The sequence below is a fragment of the Telmatherina bonti genome (genome assembly GCF_933228915.1).
Source record: "Telmatherina bonti genome assembly, chromosome: 3".
Taxonomy (NCBI): Eukaryota; Metazoa; Chordata; class Actinopteri; order Atheriniformes; family Telmatherinidae; genus Telmatherina; species Telmatherina bonti.
In genome coordinates, this window is record NC_136621.1 from 28716524 (window position 1) to 28737921 (window position 21398).

The 21398-nt window shown below is 39.7% G+C and overlaps 1 protein-coding gene across 1 annotated transcript in view; it reads left to right on the forward strand.

Annotated features, from left to right (window-relative positions):
- Nucleotides 1-4510: 4510 nt before the first annotated feature.
- The window catches only part of frem3 (Fras1 related extracellular matrix 3), a 32692-nt gene continuing 15804 nt past the window's right edge, over nucleotides 4511-21398 (forward strand). The window contains exons 1-6 of the mRNA XM_079264866.1: nucleotides 4511-9682; nucleotides 10287-10376; nucleotides 19802-19948; nucleotides 20457-20687; nucleotides 20809-20934; nucleotides 21026-21277. Of these exons, the coding sequence (XP_079120992.1) occupies nucleotides 4654-9682; nucleotides 10287-10376; nucleotides 19802-19948; nucleotides 20457-20687; nucleotides 20809-20934; nucleotides 21026-21277 (5875 nt within the window). The 5' untranslated portion in view covers nucleotides 4511-4653. The remainder of the gene's footprint in view (nucleotides 9683-10286; nucleotides 10377-19801; nucleotides 19949-20456; nucleotides 20688-20808; nucleotides 20935-21025; nucleotides 21278-21398) is intronic.

Genomic DNA, 21398 nt, shown 5'->3' on the forward strand with positions numbered 1-21398 from the left:
GGCAGTAAGTGAAAGCATTCAGGCATGTGGACATGGTTGAGTCAGCTTTCCAACACCTGCTGCACTGATAGATTGGTCCGAGATTGTGTCAAAAGTGACAAATATCTAGGAATCTGGTTGGATTCATCTATGTCATTTTCCAAACACATTGATAATCTTCAGACAAAAGTCAAAGCTAGATCAGCTTTTCTTTTCCACAATAAAGCTTTATTCACTCTGCCTCACAATCCTTGTCAAGAAGACAATACTCCTGATTCAATACTCCATCATCTACAAAATGGCATCAAATACTGCTGTCAATAAACTAGACAATCTTTATTACTTTGCTATTTGCTTTGCACAAAAGCACCCCACACTTGCCATTGTGATCTTAACACATCCATGGGTTGGTTCTTTCAACATGCGCAGCGCCTCTATCACTGGTTTCGTGTCCTTGGTCTGACACCACTATATCTGACATATCTTCTACAACCTGCCTGAAGGATAACGCAGCTTGTAGCAAAGCCCCAATAATTTCAAATTGGTCTCTTAAATATGACGATGACTTTACTGTTGGCCTTGGCCAGTCACCACATCTCAACCACCTTTGGGATGTGCTGGAATGGAAGATTCTCATCATGGATGTGCTGTGAATAAATCTGCAGAAACTGTGTGAGGCAGTCCTGTCAATATGGATCAAAAACTATGAGGGATGTTTCCAATACATTTCTGAATCTACATCATGGAGAATTGTGACAAAGTAAATTAACAATGTGAATTGGCAGTGAAGTAAACAAAAGGTGGGGGTATGATCACATTTATGCACATGACATGCATGACTGAGCTCAAGACAAAAATTTGTAAACATAACATGAGCGATATCAACGCAAGAGGATGTGGTTCAAATATACTTATCACTTACTACATTATATATTTTTTAACATGTTTTCTGTTTTACATAGATTTATGTTTATATAAACATTGTATTTGTCATGCCAATAAACTGTGTTCATATCTGTCATATTGACATATTTTATTCTATTTAAATACTTTATGTCTGTTTAGAGATGAAAGCAAACCAAAATATAATCTGAGTTCCTTATTTTCAATTTGTACATTTAAGAATAGATCAAATATTTCTGATCTGACACATTGAAGTTTAGACTTGTCAATCTGTAAACCTTCTTACACATGTTACAAAACACAAACAACCACACAGGCAGTAATGCATTAGCAAATCATGTGATTCCAAACTGCAGGGTAAACAAATGTTGAAGGTTTTTATGAGTGATACGTGTTCCAGAAATCATCAAAATGTCAAGAATAATCATCATACATTTGTTACACCTGCTGTTAGCGTGTGATCCGATGGTCTCCTGTTTGACTCGGTGAATAAAAGTAAGTTGATTCCAAGCTATATTTTGTAAATAATGTTATTAATGCTATAATCATTATTGCTGAGATTACTATGATCATTTGTACGTAACAAAGACAGATACGCAGTGTTAATATAGGCTTGGTCTGTTTGTGTATAAATAAATGAAGTTGCCAAAATCATCACAATTATCTGAAGCTCCAGATGCACCAGTTCTTTCTGAAAGGCCCAAAATAACAAGTTTTTATATGTACGATATTTTACTGAGATTTGTTTGAACACAGGTGGTATGAATGTCAAAGTAAAGCACTGAAACAAACCCACACATATCGTTTCAGTGAGTATGTGCTTACACAACTGCCACAAATAACTGATTAAAAAGAAAATTAAATGTCACTTTAGCAAAAACTGTTTTGCATTTTCTATTACGCATGAAATTATGAATATCAGCATCTGTTCACAGCTTCACACTGACAACACCTGCTCCGAGAAGACAGAAAGTAAATCCCGTCTTCAGTCTGCAGGGCTGTTGAAGATAAAGGGATGGATCCACTTGGGCTTTTGTTCCATCTATCATGAGGCCATTAGTGCCTGCTGTCATCATGAGCTTCCCCCTGGATGAAGAGTTGATCCTGGGCAGCAAAGCCTGGCCTCGACCCAGCTTCTCTGTCTGTTTACCTTGGATCCTCATTAAAGACATGTCATGTCTTTAACTTCTAAATTGGAGAAAGAAAACTTAATGACTTAGTGGATGCTGTGCTGCAACCTGACAACAGACACATTTAGTAGTAGCTCTACACTAATTTGTACTGAGATATTTTTATTTGTCATGTTTCATGCACGGAAAAAGATACAGGGAGCTTCTTCACTTAGACTTTTCTTTTTTTAAACTTCATTTTTATGTGAGTAAAAGCCAGGAGTTGAATTGTATAAAAAGCTTGCTGTGTTTGTTTCCAGAGTCACACCGTTTGATTTCTGTCCCACTTTTATTTTTGGATGGGCAAGTGAGGAGGGCAAGATTTATTTAGAGGATGCAATGAAATGTGTGATAAAGAATACTTGTTTGCCCATGGCATCTCTGCTATTTGGCTCACACAGAGGAAGGTTTCTGAGTGTTTCACGGTGTGGACCTGAAAGCATTTCCCTAACCAATAAATGAGGCCCCTTTACACTGAAAATCATTGAAATTGCTAAAGGCTGTGCACACAAAAAATTTCTAATAAAGCAAGATTAATTATCAATCAGATTTTACGATTTAAAGCTGATTATTTATTTATAGCCACTATAAACAGAAATTGTGCAGCATATTTTTAAAAATTAGTGGGAAAATCTTTGAGCAATGCCAGTGGTTCACTTCATCATGTGTAGATGGTCCATAAAAGGTAAGTAAGTATTTTTATCTCAACATGACCTTGTGCAGGATACGGAGTGAGCATTCTCACTTTTTCTCAACTGTGTTTTCTCTGCATCTTTAAAGAAAAAAACTTGTCAAATGTATCTGTATCACTTACTTTTTTATTTTTAACTTGTACTCCTGCTCGTATACACCATATTAACCACCAAACATAGTGACTCGCCTGCTTCAAATATCTAGATCCTGTTAAAATAGACAAGGGATTTTCCCTGATATAAATCAGATAGGTAAGAAATAGTAATCCTGTGAGTTTTATTATGAAAAAACTACTGCTTGTCAGAGAAACAATCACAGAATTTCACTAAATATGTCAGACCGTGTCTTATATCAATGTGAGCTGATACAAAGAAGCAATTCAAAATACAAAAAATACAGTGCATGTGGACAGAGCAACATTAATAGCAGACATCACATGAGGATGATGAAGAAATGTGTTTATATCAACAAGAAATTTGTGTCAATTCTTGTTATTACTTATGTTGATTTTTGTGTAATCCAGTTGAAATTCTTGAAAACATTTTGAGATGCAATGTGTTTTCTCTGTGTGTGATGAAACTGTGCATTCACAGCTGCCCTCCCAGGTGATGCCATTTTACTGTTCCTCAGGGTGGGACCCACTGGTCACTACAGTGCCCAGGTGTGATGACCTCAGAAATTTTCTATCTTGAGACCAGAATACAAATGTCCTCCCACATCTTCAGGCCACTGATTGTGCTGGCAGTACACGCTGAGTTTTAGTTCATTAACTGCTGAGTTGAAATTGTTGAGGTTGGTTTATGATATATTTACAATCTGTCCTTGTAAGCCAGATGTTGGTTGATTCCTATTCACAATTTTCTATCAACATTCAATTAAGAGACAGTAACTATTGAATTTATGTCTATTTGTCTGTATAAAAAGTGCTTTATAAAAAAAAGTTTGAAGTTGAAGTTTGTTTCAGCTAAAATATTCACAACAGTATGACTTGTTAAGAAAGTTAAAGTAGTTGCAGTTCAACACATCTGACCTGTGTTTTCATAACAATAAATCATTATCCCTCTTAGAAGGGGAAGGTTTCTACAAATCACAGAGGTCAGTAATATTAAAAAAAACATTTTAAAAGCTGACTGCAAAGTAACTTTGAAACTGTTTGTGAAATGATTTGATGTAGATCTGTTTAATACAGCGTATACAAGCAAGATTATACCATTAACAGCTTTACTAATCCAGTTTGAATGCACAACTTTAACCCATTAGAGGGCACTGGTGTCTTACACTACCATAATAAGGTTCCTTTTAAATGAGTTATTGGGTATGAACCTTTTAATAACAGTAAACTTGACTTTGAAAGATTTTGTTCAGCTGATTTATCTTAAGAATTCCACATGGTGGAGTATAGTTTTAAGTGTAGGAGTTTACTAATTTCTTATCATGTGGACACAATTTGCTGATTTGTTTAAATTGTTTCAGCATAGTTCCAGTTTTTGGAAATACAAATTTTACTACAATTTATTATCTTGCTTTTTGAATTGATTTGGTCCTTTTGAACAGTCTTCATCGTTTTTGAGGGAGAGAAGAGGAGAGGGGTAAGGCTGCACTTTTTCAGTCCTGTCCAATGGTTTTTCTTAAATTAGCAATGGGGGTTGGAGGCTTCCTCCCTGTGCTGACAGAAGGAGGAGCCTGTGCTTGTCACTGTCTACTGTTTCATTATTACCTGCACAGCCCTGCAGCCTTCACCACACTTGTGTCTCTGTGTGGCCACACTGAAACACAGAGACACGGAGGACAGATTCAAAAGCCTAAACCATCAGAGAGATTAATTTTTATGCTTTTTCTTTTCTTTGCAGAGGAATCCACCTGCTTCTGCTGATTTGTGAGAGAAATTGCAAGGCAACTAGCAGTGGACATGGCTGGTTGTCTGCAAAATTCCCAACTTTGTAAAAAGGTGGCATTTTTTAGTCGCCTGCTGCTTATTTTTTCTCTAAGCTCCTGTTTTGCTGCAGTATCGTCACAGCAGTTTGATCCAGCTAACCTCTTTTACCACAGATCCAGACCTAATGAAGACAATATCATCATTGCTAATAATGGAATTAGGGTGCCTTTTGGGAGGTCGGTGTTTGTTGATCCTGTGAATGACCTGGTAACAGAAGTGCAGCCCAGTGACCGCTGCCACATTACAGTTCTAGACAATGACCCACTGGCCCAGAAACCTGGGATGTTGACCCCAAAAAAGTTTCCCTGTTCTTTTGGAGCAGAAGAAGTGAAATACACTCATTTTGGATCTCGGAGTCCCAGTAAGGATCGTGTAAAGCTTCAGCTTCGTTATGACTCGCAGACAGACACAGTCGTCATCCCATTCATGTTGGAAATAGAAGTGGTTTTCCAGCAGCTTGAGATCCTCACCAGGAATATGCCCCTCAGTGTTGAAAAGCTGAATGGTGACAGCAGCCCCATTGACAAAAAGGCTCTGGAGTTTTCCTTTGAGGATGGCGTCACACAGTGTAAGATCACCGCTCTGGTCGGTGCTGGAGGTCTTCCCAGGTATGGCACACTTTTGAATAGCCCAGCCAATGGCCAAATGATTGATTGTGATGAGTTCATAAAATTGGGCATTCGCTACAAACACACCGCTAAAACCAATTCACCAAACAGAGATTATATTCCAATGATGGTAGAGCTGCAGGATAATGAGGGCAACACAATAATGCAAGAGCATTTCCAAATGATGGTTAGAATCAAAGAGGGTGCAGAGAACACAGCTCCGAAACCCAGCTTTGTAGCCATGATGATGATGGAGATTGACCAGTTTGTGATGACAGCTATTACGAGTGACATGCTGGCTGCTGAAGATGTTGAATCTGACCCAGATGATCTGATCTTCAACATTACTTCCACACTGAGCCCTCAGAATGGTTATATCATCAGTACAGACGATCAGAATCTCCCTATCACCTCCTTCTACCAGAGAGATGTCAAAGATCTGAAAATAGCCTACAAGCCGCCCTCAGATGACTCAGAACAAGAGAGAATTTTCCAGCTTGAGTTTGAAATTGTAGATATGGACGGTGCAGTGTCTGATCCTTTTGCTTTTATGATTGTGGTGAAGCCTATGAATACCTTGGCTCCTGTTGCAACCAAAAATACAGGACAACTATTGTTTGAAGGGCAATCTCGAGCCCTCTCGAGCTCACAGAATCTTGAGATTAGTGATGAGGATAACCTGGAAGATGTGAGAATCACAGTTGTTGATGGTTTAAAGCATGGAGACCTGACCGTGCTGGGCTCACGCAGGAAATTCTTCACCCCTGCCGATCTAGACGCTGGCATTGTTGTGTACCAGCATGATGGCAGCGACACCTATAGTGACAATATTATTTTTAGAATGACTGATGGAAGTAATGAAGTGGAGTTTTTGTTCCCCATCACTATTGCTCCCACTGATGATGAGACCCCTATTATTAATGCTAACACTGGCCTGGTGCTGTTCAAGAATCAAGTTATGCAGATTTCTCCCTTCATCCTGAGTGCAACAGATATTGACTCAGAGGACTCCACCATTAAGTTTATCTTGGAAGTGCCATACTCCACTGTAGGGGAGCTCGTGCTTAGGCAAGTAGAGCCACCCATTGACTCGTCTCAGTGGAAGTTCAGTGAGACAGATGAGACATTTGAGCAGGTGGTAACTGAATGGTTTCAGCAGGATATTCTTGATGGAAAGCTGTTCTATCGTCACATTGGACCCCATAGCACCACCACTGTGATTGATCAGTTTGTGTTCCGAGTCCAGGATGACAATGACCCTCCTAATCAGTCAGGGGAGCACAAGTTTACCATTAAAATCCATCCTGTTGATGATCTTGCCCCTGAGCTTGTTCCAGGCACAACCCTTCACATGACAGTCCAGGAATATGAGCTGACATTCTTCAGAAAGAACCTCTTGTGTTATACTGATCTAGATTCAGATGACAGAGACCTGAAGTACACCATCACAAAACCACCAACTGACACGGATGAGAACAATCCAGGCTTTCTGGGTGAAATTGTACTCACTGAGAGCCCTGATACTGTCATCGCAGAGTTCACACAAGCACAGGTTAATCACCACAAAGTAGCTTACAAACCTCCAGACCAGGAACTGGGCATCACCCCGAAAGTGGCTCAATTCTCATTCATCGTGGAAGACACAGCTGGTAACACAGCAGATGGACAGTTCACCATTTTTCTACAGCCAGTTGACAATAAACCACCAATTATCACCAACACAGGTTTCACTGTTATGGAAAGAAACACTTATGTTATTACCAGGAAGGAGCTACATGCCACTGATGCGGATACAGATGATGAAAATATCATCTTCACTGTGACCCAGATTCCTCAAAATGGGCATCTCCAGTATTTAGGGATTGACATGTCAAACGGTGAAACGTTTGTGCTTGACGACATTGCAAATGACCGTCTAGCTTACATTCATGGTGGAGAAGAATCCCTTAGTGACGTTATCAAACTTGCAGTTAGTGATGGTTTCCATGAGGTACCCATTATTGTTAAGATCACCATCGAGCCGGTTGATGATGAGAGCCCAACAATCATGCTACCAGAGGGCCTGCTGGGAGCCTCCATTGATGTGCTAGAAAACGGAGCAACAGAGATAACAAGTAATGTCATTCAGGGTCGTGATGAAGACACAGATGACCTAATGCTCACTTTTATTGTTGAAGAACATCCCAGGCTGGGTGAAATCCTTGTTGGTGGTGCTCCCGCTGAAAGGTTCACCCAGGAAGACATCATCAATGGGATGGTGGTGTATGCTCACACATCTGGAGAAATTGGTCCAGTCAAAAAACATGACTCCTTCAACTTAACTTTGTCTGATATGTCTGATCAGTGGGTGGTGGGAGGCAACAAGGTCCAAAGTGTGACTGTTCAGGTAACCATCCTTCCTGTTGACAGCATTCCACCCATTGTCAGTGTTGGCGGGCAGTTTGTTGTGGTAGAAGGGGAGAAGAATGTCATTACCTTACATCATATTCACGCTGAGGATGTTGACACCAACAATGACGATATCCTTTGCACCATCATTGTCCAGCCAACATCTGGCTATGTGGAGAACATCTCTCCGGCTACTGGTTCTGAGAAATCAAGAGCTGGAACTGCTATTACTGCTTTTACGATTAAGGATGTCACGCTTGGTCATATCTACTACGTCCAAAGTATCCACAAAGGAGTTGAACCATTGGAGGATCGCTTCACTTTCCGCTGCTCTGATGGTATTAACTTCTCTGAGCGCCATTTCCTCCCCATTGTCATCATTCCAGCAAACGATGAGAAGCCTGAGATTTTCATACGCGAGTTTGTGGTCATGGAAGGCATGAGTCTTGTTATTGACACGCCAATTCTGAATGCAGCTGATGCTGACATCCCTGGAGACGAACTGCATTTTGAGATCATCAAAAATCCTAAGCATGGTGCAATAGTTCAGCAGCTCAGCACTGGTACAATCCCAGTGGAGAAGTTCAACTTGGAACAAATAAAAGAAGCATCCAACATTGTTTATGAACATGATGACTCTGAGACCAAAGAAGATAGCTTTGAGCTCAGATTGTCAGATGGCAAACACAAAGTGGAAAAAACTGTTCTCATCATGGTTATTCCTGTAGATGATGAGACACCAAGAATGGCTATCAATGATGGTCTTGATGTGGAGATTGGAGAGACGAAACTCATCAGTAACAGAGTTTTAAAGGCGACAGATCTCGACTCAGAAGACAAAAAACTAACATATGTTGTGCGGTACGGACCTGGCCAGGGCTTCCTTCAGCGTATTGGCAAATTCGGTGATGTTTTAGGAAACATAACTCTGGGAATGAATTTCACACAGGATGAAATTGACAAAAAACTCATTCAATATGTGCATACAGGCCAGGAGGGCATCCGGGATCTGCTGAAATTTGATGTCACAGATGGCATCAATCCACTTATTGACCGCTACTTTTACATTAACATTGGGAGCATTGACATGGTTTTCCCAGACGTTGTCAATAAAGGTGTGACACTCAAAGAAGGAGGAAAAGTAACTCTTACTACAGATCTCCTCAGTACCACTGACATCAACAGTCCTGATGAGTACCTCAGCTTTAGCATCACGAGAGCACCTAGCAGAGGACACTTGGAGTGTACAGATCATCCAGGTGTTCCCATTTCTACTTTCACTCAACTGCAGCTAGCTGGCAACAAGATCTACTACATCCACACCTCAGATGATGAGATGAAAATGGACAGCTTTGAGTTTGAGGTGACAGATGGCTACAATCCCGTTTTCCGAACCTTCAGAGTTTCCATAACTGATGTAGATAATAAGAAACCTGTACTGACTGTTAACAAACTGGTTGTTGACGAGGGAGAAACCAAGCTCATCACACCATTTGAGCTAACAGCTGAGGATCGGGACACGCCTGACAACCTGCTGCGCTTTATAGTCACTCAGGTGCCGGTGCATGGTCAGCTGCTTTTTAATAACACCAAACCAATCACAACCTTCACCAAGCAGGACCTGAATGAGAATCTTATCAGCTATAAACACGATGGCACTGAAACCAATGAAGACAGCTTCTCTTTTACTGTTACAGACGGCACTCATACAGATTTTTATGTCTTTCCTGACACTGTGTATGAGACTCGCAAGCCTCAGATGATGACCATTCACATTAATACAGTAGACAACGGTGTACCCCAGATTTTGGTTAACAAAGCAGCTGCATCACTGAAAGTCCTCCAAACAGGACACCTGGGCTTCGTGATCACCAGCAAGGTCCTTCGGTCAGAGGACAGAGACAGTCCTCAGAAAATCTTGAAGTACATTGTGTCTGAGCCTCCACTGCATGGATTCATCATGAACACTGCACTGGGAAATGAGAGCATCAAGACTTTCACACAAGGTAAGGTGGCATAATATTATATCTTTCAATATAGTTCTTATTACTGTGTCTTTGTTGTATGGAATAATCTTGAAAAGCCTGACATTTCAGGACGGAAACTGAAATAAAACATGAGTGGATACTGTACATATGTACAAAAATATTGCACATCAGATAACAACTCCACATCAATCCTAACTCTTTTCATATAGTGAATGCATCAACAACCAGGTCTTTCAAAATGGTGAAAACTAGTGACAGTCTTGATTTTTCTGCGTTATATCCTACTTTGACCAAAAGTGTGCACACATAAGCTCAAACATTCAATTTCTCTGAAGTAGAATAGGTCAAAAGACTTGGATGAAGGTTGGGTGGGATAGTTGTACCATAAAGCCGATGCTGGATTATCTATCTGAGAGTGTACTAAAGAGCACCCTAAAAGTAAAGACACTTATTAGATTACCACAATTAAAAGTAAACATCCATAACATTCATCCTGCAGTTAAAATGGCATTAACTGCTGTCTAATGTCTGTAACTAAAACCTTGTAAAAGTGTCTTTGTCGTCACAGTTATCGTAATGGATCAGCTGATGCTATATCTCTCTATATTTGTCACACCAACAGCTGACATCAATGACATGAAGATCTGTTATGTGCTGCTGGATGGAAGCAACGCCACAAGTGATATCTTCTTTTTCACAGTCGAAGACAACGGTAGGAGCCCTGCATTATTAATACTCCAAACCACCATACCACAAAACCAAACTGGGCCTCATTACTGAGGAAACGTTTGAGGGAAGTTTTTCTCAGAGTACATCTGTCTTCTAAAGGCTACTAAAGAAAAAAACCTAAACTTCCTGCTCTCTGTCAATCACTCAAGTGTTTGCATCACAAAGACTTAGGGCAGTTGGCCATGACTGACACCCAGTACAGAGGTGCCGCCTCTGTTCAGGCCAGTGGAAAGGGTAGGGGCTTTAAAAGGCAGGGGTCAAAGGAGAGTTAAGCCAAACACTGACTGTGAGTTTGTAAAAGTGAAAGAGTGTCACAAGCTTGAAACTTTATTGTTAATGAACAAAAGGATGCTTTCTTTAGGGTCCTTCTCCAAGCTTTCAAATGTCACTTTTTATCATCTGCTTGGAGTGACTGAATGAAGTGAACGAGTACAGTCATGCATAACAATATTCATTCATTCATTATCCAAACCGCTTAGTATGATTAAGGGTCACAGGTGAGCTGGAGCCTATCCCAGCACTCTTTGGGCAGGAGGCGGGTTACACCCTGAACAGGTCGCATAACAATATATCAAAATCATATTTTGGTTTTTAAAATCATGTTTCCTTTTTGTCTTTTTAACTATCTATTATTAGTGGTAAGTGTAAAAGTCAGGATTTTCTAACTTCTAAAATTTAGAAAACCTTCTTCAACAGATATCACATAGCAATGTGGCAATCAATTCAGAGTGGCATAAAAGTAAGGATAAAGAGAAATATTTATGTATATACATATATATATATATATATATATATATATATATATATATATATATATATATATATATATATATATATATATATATATATATATATATATATATATATATATATATATATATATATATAGATAGATAGATAGATAGATAGATAGATAGATAGATAGTAATATTTCTACAGCTATTTGGCAGATCAATTAACCTCACTTTTATGCTGTTCTGTAGTTCATCTCAGTGATAATATAACAGAAGAGAAATTATATGATTGATAAGAGCACCAATTTATCAAGATTCAGGTTGGTATGGACTGAAGCATGCTAACTGCATCTCTCCACCCTTTTTGTGACTGGTTTAATTTCAATATATTTCATGTATTTTTATTAAGAAGAGAATTAGCTCTGAGATTAACCGAAACAGTGCAATTACTATTATTATGTAACCTACACTGCACACCAGTATTTTCAGTAATACTTCTTTGTGTCTTAATAAGGTACTAAAGGAGAGCTTTTCTATCTTTAAGTGTGGGTTTAAACAACAGGAAAGGAGAACAAGGGCTTCAATTAGCGAAACACTCCTTTTTCTGTTGGCTTTGTTCAAGCCATCACAACAAAACCAGGCATATAAACTGTGTTTCTGTTACATCATGGTTCACACAGTGAGGCAAATTCTAAAACTAATGTGATTAAGACTGTATTTTCTGCTCTATAGTTGCTATAGTGATTAGCTTAAGCTTACTTACTGCCAGATTTTAGAAAAGCAACATGAGCCAGCCAAAGTGGTGACTTCTGGAGAAGGTGGCATTATCCTGGACAAGCAGGAACATGTAGCTGTAGAGCATGCTAATGGTCAGGCTATCTGCTAATAAATCTAAGCAGGTGAACTGTTTGTGTTGAAGGTAAAACTTTAGGTCAGGAGAGATTTGCACCCAAGATAATCCACTCATTCTGGCATTTGGTAACAATCTTTGCAAGTGAGAAAAATCTCACATCGCTAATTCAATTAATGAAAAAGCAGGAATTATTATTAATTGTAAGAGCTCATTTGAAAATACTTTAACAACAAAAAACTGATTATAAAGTAGAAAATCTTTTAGTTTTGTTTCAAGTGGTGGCTGATTGTGTATGGTATTTCATGGACACATACAATGTGCTGACCATGAGGTACAGACAAATATGCTGCTTTATAAGGATTGGTAGTAATTATCAGTAGTAATTAAACTTTGTATCGTTTCCTGAAAGATTTAACTTGGTATGTGTCAATGATATATTCAATTTGAGTGTGGCCTCTGACCTAAAATACCCCTCTGTTGTAGTGATGAGGGGAGCTGCTTAAGGGACTTGGCAGCTTTGAAAAGATACTTGTCTCTACATGTGCTGTAGCCATGCTTCTTCACAAGAAGGTCAGGAATACTTTCTTCAAGGGTTTTCTCATGGAAAAGTGTTGTACATTTTATCAGAAAAAAAAAAAAAATAATAAACCAATTTCCAATTGTCTACCTAGTCCTTTATCATCCATCCTACAATCCTGCTCCAACGCTGTTCTCTCTCCTCAATGCTGAGTTAATTATCAGAAGAACAGAAAAAATCAATTATTTGTGCCTAAAAGGGTAAATTTATCAATCAAAAAACAGCTCAGGGACCAGAAGAGAAGATTTACGTTGCAACATGTTACTGGAATCAACTTAAAAATTGTTATTTATGTATTTAAAAAGAAGGTACCCCCACAAACCGAATTGAGATAAGAAGTACAAAGTGAACGGACGTTGCCTTCATTTAACACAAACTTTTATCCAAAGTAACTTGCAAGTGCAGAACATACTGAAAGCAAAGTGGAGTTCAGGATCTTGCCCAAGGACATTTCAGAAAGGAGTAGGAAAGATCAATCTACCAACTGATGGATAACTATTTTGCCTCCTCATATTTTGCGGATATGTTACTATTCCTAACAGTAAATTACTTTTACATCATTCATTACTACCATAATTTTTCTTTCAAATAGAGTCCAAACTTTTCAGAGACTGGTTTATAGTTAAATCACGGTGGTAGGTCAATTTAACAGTTCAGTTTCATGCGAGGTTTGCACATGTTGCTCCCTGTGACCTGCAAGACCCTTATCTCAGAAATCCAACTGCTTTGGTGAGAAAGCTGCAGAGAGAAGTGAAGTGATAAATGGTGCTTGAGAGAAAGAGGACTTTTTTTTCTTTCGCTGTGAAATTTGACACCTTTTTTGGTTAATATTGCAACCATGTTTGAAGTAGACTACTCGTGTATATATGTTTTTTTTTTTTTTTTTTTTTGCTATATTGAATATTGACCAATTCTCACAGCCTGCCTTGAAAACCCAACTGATGTCTTTAGTTTTGATAGCATTCTTCTTATAGACAAAACTGTGGTCCATGTCAGTTTGGTCTCTCCCTTTGCTGGGGATTTCAGGTAGAAAAGCAATAATCTGCATGCAAGTGACCAGGTCAGAAACTCCCTGAAGCCTTTCAGTCAGTGGGATACTGAAGCAATAAATACTTGTTTTTACAAGTGGATATACTACTAGTATATACCCTTGTCTACCCAGCAGGGCTTCAGTAAGCCACTAGAAATCACTGACACTGTGAGGATTTTTGTTGTTCATGTTTTTTGCTTCCACTTCTTACCACCCTGTCTGATGAACAGACAAAAAAAAAAGAGAATAAGTCTTTGCATATAGATAGGTTGAACTGGCCTTATTTTTCCCAAAGGCAACAATATAGTTTCCCTGCCCCCCAGAGGGATCATAAAACCCTGGTGGGTTGAGTGTTATGTGATCATTTAGAGTCAAGGAGAGGAATGCACTTCCTCAGAGACTCCAGACTCCAGCGGCACAGACAGAGCAGGAGCTTAAAGTGAAGTGGTCTCCTAAGTAGACAGGTGAATATGTGAGAAAGACTGCAGGGGATCCCCTTTCACAGTCTGTGGTCACCCCACTCCCAGCTCCACAGAAATCCAACCCAATTTCAGATAGCCTGATAACTCCTGGATTTCCACCATGGAGGTGCATGTCCTGGAGGGGCACCTCTCCAGGTGAAGGGGAAGATGGAAGGGGGAAGCTACAAATAGAAAAAAAAAAATATCTTAAAAAGGCAGACTTTTATAATTTGTCTTTATACGTTACATGCACTCATGTGGTCCAGGACTGCCTGCTGACTGACATGACGACGCTATACTCCCACTTCCTAACTGTGTTTGGGGATCTTACATGTCACTTGTGTCAACAGTCACAAGAGATTTACTGGCTAATGGTGCCACAGTCGGGCCCCCCTGTGACTTGGAGAAGCTGAGGCCTATCAGTCCTTCTCCACCACACCCCATTCTGTTCTCACTTTCCCTCCATCCATCCTCAAAGAGCTCTTCAGGGCATTACCTTTTCATTTCTTTGATGCGTTCATCATTTAACCACGTCTCCATTTCTGTCCTCTTGGGGATTCCCCTTTCCATGTCAATAAACTATCCCCTCCTTCTTTGGGTCTCTTTTTGTCCTTTTCCTTCAGCCTTGATTTATGGTGCTTGCAGGGCTGCAAGGGAGGGGAGTAATGATGTATGGCTACAGCGGTTATTCTTATCTGCTCTCATATGGCAAAGCTGTTGCAATGCCTAGTCAAGCTGTCACTGAGTTTCTTCTGATTTCCTTTTGGGCCACACCAGTGACATGGAAACCTTAGTTTCTTGGTCTGAGTCTTTTCATGCATCCATCATTCTGGTCCAGAGTGAAATGTCTTAACACAACTGTGAAGCCGATACTTGTATTTTCAGCTCAAAGGTCAGATAAACGTTTGTGTCCCATTTGCCTTTTTCTGTCCCACTTCTTTGGTTTATGATCAAATAGTTGCATCTGGAAAAACTTGTTTTAATGTGCAAAGGACACACAGAACCAAAACAGTAGAACAAAATACCAGTCAAATTCCTGACTGCGTCGTAGTTCGCACTGCATGCTGACATTTAGCATAGACTTTAAGTCATTTTCCTTCATTTAAAATTTGCTTGTTTCATATTTTGGTTTAAAGATAATAACTCTCAGTATCATGTTTGTTATAATATCAGATTTCTACAAAGATGGTGAGCGTCTGTGTTACGGCGTCAAGCAGGGGTCAGACGATGTGGCTCTCAGACTATAGTGAATTGTTTGCACCCATAAATCATCCGCGTGTCCTAAACAGAAGCAGCAAGGCAGACATTTTGATATGCTTCCCACTATAAATTCCTGGAAGAGCAGAGAGCAAGACGAACCAACCCTTTTACAGGTTATTACTTCTCTGTTTCCAACATTCGGACATCTCTTTGGTCAGACGGGTCCCTTTAAAACCTGTGACACTTAAATACTGAGCATAGCTGACTGGAACTTCCCCAGTATTTATATGTACAGTATGACTGATAAGGAAATGCATTAATGTGATGCTTGTCATTTGATGAGGATATTCTTAGTATGTTGCTCTTTCTTGCATCACACTGGTGGACGTCAAAGCCTCATGCTGAGCTTCCTCTCCAGTGTTATTCCCGGCCTGACCCACAATCCCACTGCATCTATGTATGGTACCAATAGCAGTGCCATGTAATCACGAGCTCATGTGGAACACGACGGTAAAGGGAAAATTGGTGGTTATTGGTGGTTAAAGTGGTTATCTGATTTACAGAATCACTTCATATGCTGCACCGAATTAGTGTGGTAATGGTGAAATTTCCTGAATTTTGTACCATCCTAAAAAAATAATCAGTGGAACTGAATTGAAATATAATGATATTCTTACTGGAGGTCTGGAGGTGGCGTTGCTCAGAAAAATCTAACTATTTGTCGTATCCTTTGCCTTTCTATGCAGGCAATGAATCCCACTGCAGCTAATTTATTGAATAGCTGTTGATTGTGACATTTGGAAACACATGCAACCAATAAAACTTTTCATCCAAGCAGAAATTATGATGATTGCCAGTTTGAAAGCTAATGGAAATGTGAGCTGTGCCCAGAAGCTACTGTGAGTATTGGATTTGATTGCTGGTCTAATATAGTATGAGTGTCATAAAGATTGTAATAAATCAAACCATTGGTGGTATCTGAAATCACATCGCAGGTGCTCTCTTTGCCACCGTGTTTTCAGCTACTTTTCTCCATACGATCTTTATTTTCTCTTCATAGCTAATTAAAAACAATTTAGTCTCTTTCTGAAGAACTATGTCCATGTAACCGTGGGAAGTCTGGCATCCTGATTAATTCTTGATTTGTTAAGGCGAATGCCAGCTTCAAGCTCACTGTCTGACAGCATGTACAAAAGAAGTCAGAGAAGGGAGATTCCCCACTCCTACGCTGTTGCGAACAATGCGGAGGCAGGCGGGGAGACTCGCCATGGTGGTAGATCTGGCCCACCCAGACTGTGGCCTGCTGTCCTTCTCAGTTGTTCGGCCACCAAGTGAACAAAGCCGGCACAGGGAAGAAGGGCAACACGGAGGGGGAGGAGGTTGGTGGAGTACAGCTGTCCCTCTGCTCCTCACAGAGTCTGGCGGGAAAGAAAGGTTTGCAAAACAGGGAGAGACAGTCATAGAGACGGAAACTGAGGGAGACCCTTGCTATGATGTGACTTTGTGTGTAAGCATGACTGAGAAGATGGGTGGATGAGTGGCATTTTGCTTTTGTACAGCCCTGCAGGATTACTTTGCTTTTTGACCCAAAGCCACTAAAAAGCAACCGGCAAAGTGTGTCACCTAAAATAATTCATCCTTTGTAGTTCCTTGTACATCTTTGACTTTAGCACCTTCCAAACAACCTCATCACCAACGACTCTTTACTTGAACCTAATTTTCTGTTCTTTTCCTGCTGATCATTTAAAGTTTTCCTCTTTTTTTTTTTTAACCTTTTGCTTTTATTTTTTTTTGTTAAGCTTTCTCACAAGTTTACCTGTTCCCCCTCTTTCACCATCTCTACTGTATTTGCAGTTTCAGCTTTTCATCGTAAGATTTTATGTTTTCCTCATGATTACTGATTGCATGTTTTTTTCCTCTGATTTTTTTTTCATTGTTTTTTTTTGTTTTTTTTTTAAATTATTTGGACTTTTGTTGGATGTATCTTTAGAAGAAGCTTTCTTTGTCAGTATTCACAGAAAACACACACACAGGAATCGGACTGCATTTAACTCGTATGAAATAATTAATTCATTATAAAAATTCAGCAATTAACACTAACTTTGAAGAAATGAGTCCACATAGCTAAACACTACCTAGATCAGTTATGTGTTTCCTTCCTGCCCACCTGTGCTCTCAAACAAAACAGAAATATGTAAGTGCTCCATTAACTCACCTTCAGCTCCTTCCCTTAGTCCTCTTGTTTGAAACACATATGGAGTTTCTTGAGTTCTTTGAGTTAATTGCCTCTGATGAGAAATGAAATGTCATCCTCCTATAGATAGATGGTTCATTACTGACCTTTAAAATGGTGCTTTAACAGTTTCAGTGCGAGATCGGCAACCTGTGAGCTGTCACCACATTATGTGATTGGACGTTTAAATACGTTGCAAGCTATAATAAAAAGTCCTTGAACAAGTTGACATGTCCACATTAGGCCATATCAAGCCTCAAGGCTCATACCATACACACATTATAAGAAAGCAATGTGACAGGGAAAGTTAAGACATTTTAGACAAAAAGCTTCGCACAAGGTATAGTGGTAAATAGAAACTCTCTCATTTCTGGACTCATTCATAAAACTTCATTGTTGTACTTTTCTCTTTTTCTTATTACACAAACCTAAAGCTGCATGATCGCATTATCCCAAAACTGAAGCAGCTTTTTGTCTTGGCTATGTTCATTTGATAATCCTTGATGATAGCCACTGACTAAGCTTCTCCTCATATCAGCTCCAAATAGGGCCAGCTGCCAGGGCTCCCCTTCTCTCAAGCACTAAGACAATGTAGTAATTGAAGTTTGTCTAAGATTTTCTATCTGCCTTTCATGATTCTTTTACCCTTTCCCTTCATTTTGGTTGGTACAGTTAATCAGGCTAGAAATGATGGCTTTTTTTTTTGGTGGAACAAAGATTTTATTCTTTCTTCAGTGCAAATTGAACCCAAATCTTTTCAGTCAGAGGTTTACCTGTTTGGCAATGCCTAGTTGCCTCATAGAAAACAAGGCAAGTACATTTTTTCTTATCATTTTGTGCATGCCGTGCATCTATACTTGAAGAATTTGGGTTGGACCTAAACAGACATGATACATGTTTCCTGTATTTTTAGCTGTGACTGCAGGAAACCTGAGCGTGGAGCATGATTGAGGTCTCTGCCACTCTGTCGCCTAGCTTCACCAAAGCATTAACATATCCAGCTGAGTGGTGGATGGCAGAGAAAATGAACACACTGAACTCCAATCTGTTGAACTTTACTGTGAAAGGATATATGATTTTCATGGTTTTACAAGTTATTAGATTCCACTGGATATCCAGTCAAAAATCAGCATTTTCTTCATTTGTTGTTATGATCTAAGCTCGCTGTAGCCTTTCAGTGAGTGTGGTTTGCCTCTGTTGTGACCTGTTTTGGCTTCAGTGTTCATGTGGTTTTTAGGAAGTATCCCCCTTCCCATCACCAGTACCCCAACTCAGCCTCCTTGTGCTTTCATTCTCCCCAGTCACATAGCATAAAGACCGCTGCCTTTTTCTTCATCACTGAAGCAAAACTGAGCTCAGTGCTGTTTTATTGTCCGACTCCTTCTGTTGTTCTACAGGTAATGGTTGCTTTTATCTTTCATGTCTCTTTCAAAGCTGAAACTCATTTTGCATCTCACTGAATGAAAGTCACCTGTTCCTAAAAATCTTTATGAACTTCAAAAGACTTATAGATTTTCTCCTCAATGCAGCTTGATCAGAGTTAGATCAGCGAGGCTGCTGTCGGTGTGTTGAGCCGTGCAAAACTAACGAGAGACACCTCCCTAATCCAGACTCAAGAGAATCCATTGAGCCTGAGCAGTTTCACATCAAACGTCACAGGTCACCAGGCTCGTCTCACTGAAGGATAAGACAGGCTGTTTTGAGGCGGTATTAAAAAATACTCAGATTATGCAAGAGAACCTATTACCTTAACAATCTCTGAAGTAGTAAGCATTGACTCAATGATCTAAACTGAGCTGACAGGTAGAGGGATTATACAAGTCATGAGATTCTGCGGGTTAAGAAGTGGATGTATGGTTGTGGATCAGAGCTACATGAGTCGAAGCTTTAGATATTTCTTGTCAGTTGCAGTTTGGACAATGCAGATAATACTGTGGTAAAAGGTGTGATAATACATATTTAAACAACGCTGTGCAATCAGGTTTTAGTGCAAAGAAAAACGACCTGCTTTACATACATACAGCATACAGAGGGTTATATTTACTACCATACAGAGTTATGAATAAGATAAGAATCAAACCTAAAAATGAACAAAAAATGAGAATTACAACTCTTCCTAAGGTACAATGAAGTTACATAAAAAAAAATAAACTGTAAATTTTTGCCTTTCTTAAAACTATAATGTTCTCTTTTTTCTTGTTTTTATCCCTGAGTCTACATCAGATTGCAGACACAAACTTCACTGACTCCTAATATGAACAAAGCAGATGCTGGCACAGTAGAAAGGAGCTTTAAATGAGGCGACTTTCTCTCTGTCTAGGTGGGAATAAACTCAAGCCTCAGCCATTTCGACTCAACTGGGCCTGGATATCTCTGGAAAGGGAATACTACTTGGTGGACGAAGATGCGAAATTCTTGGAAGTGACACTGAAACGTAGAGGTTACCTGGGAGAAACCTCTTTTGTCAGTAAGTGTTGAGTCAGTGTAATATGGTGATGTGTTTTATTCAGATTCATTGACACATTTGCTATATTAACAGCTTGACTAAAGTTTCTGCACCCAACACAAAATGCAAACTTCCTTTCCAGGTTTCATTTAAGACTGCTGGATGTTTGGTAATATTACCAAAGAAGACTTAACAGTTACCTAAATGCATAAAACTTTTCTTATTTTAGCTGTTGCCCTATTCCTTCTCTTTGAAAGTAGTCCAACTAAAACTACACATAACTTTATTTTCTTCCACCCAACAATGAAATCACAGCCTGATGATGTATCTGATCACATCATCCATTTGTGTGTGACATAGATTCAGGGTAACATGATGCAAGAAGCAAAAAAAAGAACAAACACAATAATAGATAATGTCATGTCATGGAGAATTCACAAAATAAATCTACAGCACATACACACAGTTATCTCAGTTTTAATATCTCCTCTTGGTTACTGCTTAAACCATGTGTGTCCCTCCTCTGCAGGTATTGCAACTAAGGATGGCACGGCCGAGAAGGACAAGGACTTCCGTGGTAAGGCCCAGAAGCAGGTCCAGTTCAACCCTGGGCAGACCACAGCCACCTGGAGGGTGAAGATATTTACAGATCAGGAGTTTGAGGCATCTGAAACCTTTGAGATACAACTATCAGACCCAGTCATGGCAGTACTGGAGTTTCCCGACTCCACGACTGTTGAGATTGTTGACCCTGGAGATGGTAAGAGTCCACTGTTCTGAAAGTTTTACCACAATACATTTGACTTCATGAGTTTTTTGTTGTTTTTTTTTATAGTGAATGCACTAATCAATCACTTTGTTGTGCTCTTCTTCCGGCCCAGAATCGACCGTTTTCATTCCTCAAGCAGAATTCAAGATAGAGGAAGATACTGGAGAGTTGTTAGTGCCAGTGAGGCGTTCAGGAGATGCCAGCCAGGAGCTGATGGTAGTTTGTTATACCCAGCAAGGTGAGTTTAATCTGTTTATAAATTATATTAGACACCTGTCCTTCCAAAAGGGTTTATTTTAAGTATTCTCACTGATCACTTTACTCCTCAGGCACAGCCACTGGCACAATACCCAGCACTGTTCTGTCCTACTCTGACTACATAACCCGGCCTGAGGACCACACCAGTGTGTTGCGTTTCGATAAGGACGAGAGAGAAAAGGTCTGCCGCATTATTATCATTGATGACTCCCTGTATGAGGAAGACGAGACCTTTAACGTCAGCCTCAGTATGCCAATGGGCGGTCAGGTGGGCGCCAACTTCCCATCTGCTAAAGTCACCATTTTGGCAGACAGTGATGATGGTAAGTGACAGCGCTTCTCTCACCCTACATCTGTGACTATAGATGAGTAGAAGCTGAGAGTGGCCATGCTAAAACAGTTTTGTTTAAGTTTATCACTTTGAGATGACTATCAAGTCATCGC